Source organism: Hippocampus zosterae, chromosome 4 (assembly GCF_025434085.1).
Source record: "Hippocampus zosterae strain Florida chromosome 4, ASM2543408v3, whole genome shotgun sequence".
Taxonomy (NCBI): domain Eukaryota; kingdom Metazoa; phylum Chordata; class Actinopteri; order Syngnathiformes; family Syngnathidae; genus Hippocampus; species Hippocampus zosterae.
The window spans coordinates 17952811-17961092 of NC_067454.1; the positions used below are offsets into that span (position 1 = coordinate 17952811).

An 8282-nucleotide genomic window follows, 5' to 3' on the forward strand; every position below is an offset into this window, starting at 1 on the left:
CAATATCCATCAATAGTCATACGCATAGAGTTGTACATTACAAAATGAACCTGCAGCCTTGAAATGTTTCCTGTTTTCACTCTCACTCTTCTTGGAAATTTACAGTGTTTAAACATGAGACTGTGCTAACATCTAGTGGCCCAAAATAGAATTACACCCAAAACAACTACCGGTACCTGTATTTTCTGCACTATAAGGTGCTTCAGATTATAAGGCGCACCCTCAATGAATGGCCTATTTTAAACCTGTTTTCCTAGATAGGGCGCACTGCATTCTAATGCGCATACAATAGTGGCTGCTTTTGCGCTATGCATCCACTAGATGAGCCTATTGTATAGGAAATACAATACATTCCAGCTTTATTTTTATACAGCCCTCACAACCACTGCAACTGTAACAATGAGAACTGGTCACAAACACGTGCATTAAACAGCTAGCTAGCTTGTTTCCTTCTTCGTTTAGTCAGTAGTTAACTATGCTTGTTGTATTATCTTCGTGTCATAATGGCTGCGCGGAGCTCACAAAGCAGATGTCTGTTTGTTTGAGTGATGTGTTGGCGAATGCACATGTCAATTAGTGTCGGGCAGAACCCTTTTAGGTTACAATTGGTTCCTGCTAATAATCACCTCTCGATGGCATAGGAGCTCAAACAGGGAAACAACTCTATGGGGAATATGAAGAGAGTTACAGGCTCTTTTCATTGGGCGCACTGTCGGCTATTGAGAAAATGTAATGCTGTTAGGTGTGCCTTCGAGTGCAGAAAATACAGGACTGTAAATTTGGTTACTGCAAACCCGGAAATCGTACTTTTCCCCATGACATCACACAAACTTTTGGGGGGTGGGCAAAAGACTGACATCTTGGTTATGAGCATTTACAGAAAGTCTGTAAAGTCATCTCGACGCAGTGCTGACATTTGACTTTTTCCCACTATTGTTTGGCCCGTTTGAGTACACTGACCTCGTGCTTGTTTACTTCCCCTCAACTTCCTGTGACCCAGATGAGAACGAGTGTCAGAACAGTCAAATCTGCGGGGGAGCATCGTGCCACAACACTCTGGGGAGCTTCCGCTGCCTCTGCCCCACCGGCTTTAACTACGAACAGGCTTCCGGGGGCTGCTCAGACGTCAACGAGTGCTCCTCCACCCAGAACCCCTGCAAGTTTGGATGCTCCAACACGGATGGGGGCTACCTCTGCGGTTGTCCCACCGGGTACTACAGGGCCGGACAAGGGTATGCTGTGAAGTGAAGGCCTGTGTTTAAATGCTGCTTGCAGATGATGTGTACCACATACAGCCTAATGGCTTTTATATTTGCTTCAGGCACTGTGTCTCAGGGTTGGCTTTTGGTGGCGGTGACCAAACTGTTGCTCAGGGAGGGGAGGAGGACGACAATGCTCTGTCTCCTGAGGCCTGCTATGAGTGCAAGATCAACGGCTACCCCAAGAAAGGGCGCCAACGACGCAGCGCCAATTCAACACAGGGTGAACCTGTGGATGACACACAGGTAATTCAGTCAAGCTTGATTCAGCTGCTTCACATTTTATCAGTGTGCACGGGTGCAATCAAAGCATGAGAGATACGTGTTTTTTTCCATTAGTACAGTGGTGCCTAGATATATAAGATAAGATAATCTTTATTTGTCCCACACTTGGGAAATTTGCAGTCTACAGCAGCAGGATTGGGGGGCGGGTTATGAGAATAACTCGTTCAGTGACCACGTAAAAGACTCAAAAGTAGATCAGATCATATTTCCACACTGAAATGAATGGAAAGGCTGTTAATCTGTTCCAGTCTACAATCCCTCCCACTTACCAAAAATGTGTTTGTGCAATTTAATGAGGAAAATTGGCACTCCATAATATTGTACTGTACAAATTTAAAAACAAAGAAAACATCTAGAAAACCTGATGTGTTTGAAAAAAAAGTAAAGGCATTTTTGAAATCGGCATGAAAAATTTGCTTAGGGACCAATAAAGCCATCTCTGATTAAAATTTGCTGTTGACCAGTGTAATTAAGTAGGAAATAATTAAACAGTTTGCGCTTCATGATTTAATGGTCCAATCAATCAATCATCAAAAATGTATGCACATCTTTTGTACTGCAAAAGCATGTTGCTTCATAAAATAAATGATAAAAGACATAAGTACATTAACTTCCACCCTGAAGCAGTCTGGGACACGTGTGGCTTAAAGTCGGCGCAGTTCCAAAGAACGTGAAATACAGAGCATGGCTTCCGAAGCACGGCTGAGCAAATAGTGGACTGAGGAAAAAGAAAGAAAAAATCAATTTGTTGTGCAGCTCCTTCTGGTGTGCCCGCCTTGACCAGCGAGAGGCAGTATCTTACAATACAATCATAAAGACACAAATAAAGAAGAATAGACTCCTCTTTCTACAACAACTGGAGGTGGCTCAGTAAGACACTGTAATGTTCGTCCTTTTATAGAGGATTAAGAATACATGCCTATGAGTATTATATTGTCTGTCCATATGTGTTGCGTGACCATTTGTGTTCAAATATCCTTTGCGTTTAAAACGTTAGCATGTCTTTGTCGCTTTGCAGTGTGTGTTAGTATTAAAGTAAGTGGTCTTTTCTAGAGCAAATTGTGTGTTTTATGTCTAGTGTGACATCGTCTTGAAGCTTCTTTTTTGATCCATGTTTACTTTGCAGATTTCTGAGAATGAGATGATCAGTCTGGCCAGTATGGACATCGAGGACACCCTGCACCTCCACCTAAACATCAGTGACCTGAGCAATCGCGACCACATCCTCGAATTCATCCCGGCATTGACCGGCTTGACCGATCACGTGCGCTACAACATCGACTACGGAAACGAAGCGGGCTACTTCAAGATCAACCAGAGGGAGGGCGTGAGCTACCTGCATCTGAGCAAGAAGAAGGCCCACACTCCGGGCGCGTACGACCTTCAGATCAGTAGCGTCCCGCTGTACAGGAAGAAGGAGCTGAGGGCGCTGGAGGACCGACATGATAAAGACTACCTCACAGGGCAACTGGGGGACATCCTGAAGATGAGGGTGCAGATCATCCTGCATTAACCAGCACAAACCTGTGGCGGGCAGAGGTTGATGATCCACAAGAAGCTAAACATCTCCAACTCTGGGTCAGTGTTGGGGCTGCGGGGATCACTTTTGTTTTCCCCAACAGGGAGATGGGCTTGCCACCAAAGAGACAAGGAAGAGGGGGACGGGCTACGGGCGGGCAAGGGGGGTGGGGGTTGGGAGGGGGGTATTACAGCGTTTGTTTGCCAAAGATGATTCTACATATCATAGATACAATTGCTGTGAGGAAAAAAATGCTGGCTTGAAAGCTCGCCGTCAAATGAACACATTGCGTTTCAGAAGTGTGTAAAACACCATTGGAAATGTGTTTCAGAATTATTGGTTTGCGTGTTGTATGATATGTGGAATCAGTGCCACTTTGGAAGGCATAAGGACAACCGGAAACTCTCATGGTTGTTTTTGTACAACTGTGGCAGAGTGGAAGAAAGGGATGTCCCATTAGTCTGACATGAATTCATTTCCTCCCCTCAGGTAAGTGACTGATCAAACCCGGACACAACACATTTCTGCCTTCGCAAAGCTGTCGAATCGTGACGAGAACAGTTAGGAGAGGGAAGGGAGCCACGAAGGACTATTGAGATGTAATCGTGTCTGGCTTGAACGATTCCTACCGCGTATTTAAACAATGCTTGTCCATCTCTTTCGATGGATCATTCATATTTACTGGTGCTAGCAACACAACCACATAGCTTTTGAAATGCACTGTACTACCAGACCAAATTCTGATATTCCGTCAGCCACTCCAATTTCATGTCTGCTATCTTCCCTAAGCTGACCGCTCTCCTCTTATATTTCATGTAAATTGTGTTTATATTGTAATAATCAATGCCACTTTTAATCTATGATGCCTTTGTAAACGAGAGGAAGCCCCTGGAATACGGGAGTTTGTAATGGTGCTTATAATGACCAACTACTTTCTTTGTTAAACTGTATACATTCACATATCTGTACACAGACATACACACACACACCTTTGACATTAGTGATGGCAAATCTGGACCTTACCGATCATGCACTGAGGCCTTCACGGCCACACAATTCTCTCACACGTACAATCAGTGCCGCATTACCACAGGCCAGCCTGACACCAGTCTTGTGTTTTTGTTCACATCAGTGGGGGTTTAGTTGAACGTTCACAATAAAAAACATTCTTTTGGTGTATATCTGATTGCTACTTGCCCCTTCATCACTTCCTGTTTCTTCCGTATCCTGCACCTTATTTCCAGGTGGTGGTTTCTGGCATGAGCAACATGTGTGACCGCAACGGGTGGCAAAAATGCCACATCGTTTTGGTTATTGCAGAGATTCAGATTCAGAAAACTTTATCCCCGTGGGGCAATTAGAGGGATGGCGTTTGTATAGAGGATTTGTGACCCCTTGTGGAGCTGCCCTCGGGAGGAGTACAAGGAAAGATGCATGTTGACGCAGGCAATATCCAAATCGATAGATTGCAGCCTCCGAAGGCCACATGTCGTCACTACTGGAGAGTCGACCGCACGTGGTTCCTAAATTCCACAAAGGCTGCGTCCTTCGACCCCTCCTGATGAAGCCTCCCGTGTACCACATTACCTATGGTGAATTTGAACACCATGCGTGATGGAGTCGTGACAGAAATGACGTCACGCGGCCTAAAACGATTCTGATGATTTAGTAGTCAGAAAAAAAAACCCACATTCCCTCCCATTCTCAATACAAATGAAGAGGTTGGTCATTAAATTATACTAACCTTAGTCATGGCACAAACAAATTGATAGCATAACTCATCAGTAGGTGAAATAATTACAACAGAGAAAAAAACAACTAAAGTACCGTTATGTATTTTTTGTACTGCCTCTGAACTTTGTAATACTCTGCCCCCATGTGGAGAAACGCAACATTGTTAAAATAAAAGGGAAAAATCAGACTGATATTTAAATATTTATTAACAAGTTCAAAACAGTGACCTCTAAACTCCCAACTTTAAAACGTTCAACATTCAGGGCTTCAGTTGCTTCCAGTTGACCCGAAACCTCCGGCACCGCGCTCTGTGTCATCGAGTTTCTGAAAAAGACATTTTCATGTAATCATTTATGTCGGTTAGTTGAAAAAAAAAAACAACAGACTTAAACATGTTTGAAGAAGGGTTCTTTGGCTTCTTACCTCCTGTTCAACTAATTCTGGGTAGACGATTCTCTCGCACACCAGCTGAGCAACCCGATCACCTTTTTTCACTACAAGTTTTGATAAACAAAACAAAGTACATCGTGTTGGAAGTAGAAGGGGTTTCAAAATCTTCAACATTTAGTCAATTGAATACAAAAGACAAATTGTTTAATGTTGAAACTGATTAAATACACTATATTCGCGTTTCTTTTTTGATGTCTTTTATAGATTTCTTAGGGGGCAGGGGAGATGGATCGGAGCAGTTAAAAATTAAGGAAAGATTCAACAAGTGTTCGGAACATTCCACAGGTGAATATGTCGATTGGAAATCAGCGAGTATCATCGTTAGTTGTCAAAGGGAGAATCCCAAAAAGGGTCACAAGGAGAAAGGCTGAGGCAAGGTTAAAAGTTAACCAAGTTATGAAACAACTGCATAAGCAAATAATGTAAATCCTTATTTGTAAAATAAGGATTTACAAATCATCATATTTTGATTTATTAAAGTTCTGCATATTCCAAGTAACAGCGGTATCAATTCTTCAGGCAAAACCTGCTTTTTACATTTGAAAATCCCAAAAGAATTCAAATGATGATTACCGTATTGACAAAAGAAAGCCGATGAGAGGTCAGTAACTTACCTTTGAATTGCTCTTTGCCGAAGTTAAATAGGACAACACCAACATTCCCTCTGTAGTCTTCATCAACAACTCCAGCTAAGAATACATAGGGGGGAGTTTTATTTTATTTTTTTAAATCAAACTGATGAAGTTGGTTGTAGTCCAATTTAATGTCTTTTATTTCCAAAGGAAAAACAGGTATGATGTTCATGTCAGCCGTGTAGAAAAATTGAGGAATCTAACACTCAACTCACCCCCAACATCGATAAAGTGCTTTGCTGCGAGTCCAGATCTCGGTGCTGAAAAGTACAGAAAAATTACTGCCGAACAAGTTACTCTCTTTTTGTGGACAAAAACAGTTGAGCTGGGTTTTTGTTGAATTTGTTTTCTTTTTTCTGCACGCACATATGTGTGGAAAAAGAACTCACCAACTCTGCCATAACAGCCATGTGGTACTGCTATCTGGATGTCAGTTTTCACTACGGCCTTGTCCATAGGGTCAATTGAATAATCATATGCACTGTATTAAAAAAAAGAAAAATGTTACTTTTATTTAATATTGTTTGATTTTTTAGCTTTTTAGCTTATTCTGCGCTACCAGTTTGAATAAACACATGCTCAAACTATTCAAGGATAAATCATCTCCTCATAGCTTGTTTCCACAAATGCAATGACTTAGTTTATGTGCACAAAACGGACCTATGAAATTATTAGTACTTTTTAATTGCTATTTCCAAAGTGACCGACTTCATTGACTTGTAAAAAATTGATCCCAAATGCGATTGAGTTATTGATGCATCCTTTAAGGTCATCTGAGAAAAATGAAATTAATAGAAAAGTAAAAGTAACCTGTAGAGGTCATATCCAGCTGCTTTTGTGGAGCCTCTGGTGGGTGTCGTGGCATGTTCTGAAAGTTTGGCGAAGCGAAGAACGGATCTCTCCTCGGCAGGGTTGCCTCTGCGCCTTTTTAATGGAGAAACTTCACAAGGATCTGCGATCTCTAGGACGGGCATGTTGGCAAGATTAAAATCGATAAAACGCCAAAAAGAAACAGTGAAAATAAAAAACAAGAATAATAGAATAGATTTTCCTTGACCCCGGCAGTGAAGAAAACACGAGAGTGAATGAGTCTTCCCGGCTCTTTGTACAAAAATCGCGGGCTTGACGTTAGCCCCGCCCCGAAACATGCATTTTTTTTACATTTGTTCGACTAATAAGGTACTATACGAATGAAAACTGCTTGATATCAAACATTAACACGTTTAAAATACGTAAATGTGCATTTATAGAAAAATACAAAGATGAACGCGTCTTTTTAAACAACATAACAGGAAACACGTCACTATTAAGTAAGACACCCAAAACACGCGTCACTGTCTTCCCGCGAGAGTTCTTTGATTTAAGACTTCGACAAACAACAGACGAGAAACGAATATAACGTTGCTTTCACACAAGAGCATAATAATCCAGGTGCATTGTTGTTGTTGTCTACGTGTTCACAATACAGATACATTATGTTTAACACATCTTTCACCCAAATGCAAATGACGCTAATGTCAAAGCTACGCATAAGGTATCGTCGTCAGATTCTTGCCTTTGTTTCGATTGATCATCCGAGAGTGAAAATATCTCTTAAAAACACTCGTACAGCACAAGTTCCTGAGAGAGTATGCACACAATGGTGTTCGTGTCATGTTACTGTCTGTCTGCGAACGATCAAGGGGCATTATAGACGTGTATAACCAGCCTTTAAGGTCTGACGGACGTCGCCCCCATCGCCATATTGGATGTGGCTGGTGAGGAGTGAGGACGCCTCATTCGTTTGCCACTTGGACATGGACCAACCACAGAGGTGAGAAAAGTCCTCACACTCTACATTTATAAGATTAAGCATGAATATGTGTGTAAGCAGATATTGAAAAAAATGATTATGATGACGATAGAAAAACAATTTAACGGGCAGGAAGCTGTTTTCCACGAGTGAACGTTTGCCAAAGCACCTGGTTCACACTCCTTACCAGTAGATGGCGGTAATCACCTGAATGTTTCTTGCCAACCGCCATAAAACACAAGAAGATGAATATGTTTGCGGAACAAGCAACCCCCTCAAAGAGATCTCTCGGAATACGTGTCTAAAAAAATAAATGAAAAAAATAAGTAATACATTTTATTTGATAAATCTTTTGCTACTAATGTCAAAATATCATGTTCATTGTTGTGAATTCCGTGGAAGAAAGCCACACTTTACTGTCTTTTATTACGAATTAAATTAGCTTTATTAATTAATTAATTATTAGTAATTAAAGTAATTTGCAGTAATTAAAGCTGTTCATACAATCTTTTATGCCTCTAACATGTTGTAGCATTACTTAAATCATGACATTTGAAACGTCCTGTTTGAAATTATCCAACTATTACTCTTCATTTTATAATAATACGTTT

At 41.3% G+C, this 8282-nt stretch overlaps 2 protein-coding genes across 3 annotated transcripts in view; one reads left to right on the forward strand and one right to left on the reverse strand.

The window, feature by feature from the left end:
• Positions 1–4242, forward strand: part of fbn1 (fibrillin 1) — a 69415-nt gene extending 65173 nt beyond the window's left edge. The window contains exons 64-66 of the mRNA XM_052063740.1: positions 1001–1232; positions 1322–1505; positions 2671–4242. Of these exons, the coding sequence (XP_051919700.1) occupies positions 1001–1232; positions 1322–1505; positions 2671–3057 (803 nt within the window). The 3' untranslated portion in view covers positions 3058–4242. The remainder of the gene's footprint in view (positions 1–1000; positions 1233–1321; positions 1506–2670) is intronic.
• Positions 4243–4985: 743 nt separating this feature from the next.
• On the reverse strand, positions 4986–7631 carry dut (deoxyuridine triphosphatase). 2 transcript variants are annotated; one of them, XM_052063737.1, is made up of 7 exons: positions 7435–7631; positions 6690–6840; positions 6269–6360; positions 6095–6139; positions 5862–5936; positions 5221–5291; positions 4986–5121 (listed from the first exon to the last, which is right to left on the reverse strand). In XM_052063737.1, the coding sequence occupies exons 1-7, from the start codon at positions 7565–7567 to the stop codon at positions 5065–5067; spliced, it is 624 nt and encodes a 207-aa protein (XP_051919697.1). In that variant the 5' UTR covers positions 7568–7631; the 3' UTR covers positions 4986–5064. The 2 variants fall into 2 exon arrangements, with proteins under 2 accessions (XP_051919697.1, XP_051919696.1); XM_052063736.1 differs by lacking the exon at positions 7435–7631 and having other exon boundaries at positions 6690–7423.
• Between the last annotated feature and the right edge of the window lie 651 nt (positions 7632–8282).

Bases quoted from the DNA above. Each gene is read 5' to 3' on its own strand.
- dut (XM_052063736.1), bottom strand. From the start codon at position 7,027: ATGTTTCGGGGCGGGGCTAACGTCAAGCCCGCGATTTTTGTACAAAGA. The intron at 5,937-6,094 runs GTGAGTTGAGTG...ATGTATTCTTAG, and splicing joins GCACTTTATCGATGTTGGGG to CTGGAGTTGTTGATGAAGAC. The intron at 5,292-5,861 runs GTAAGTTACTGA...CAAAACTTGTAG, and splicing joins CGGCAAAGAGCAATTCAAAG to TGAAAAAAGGTGATCGGGTT.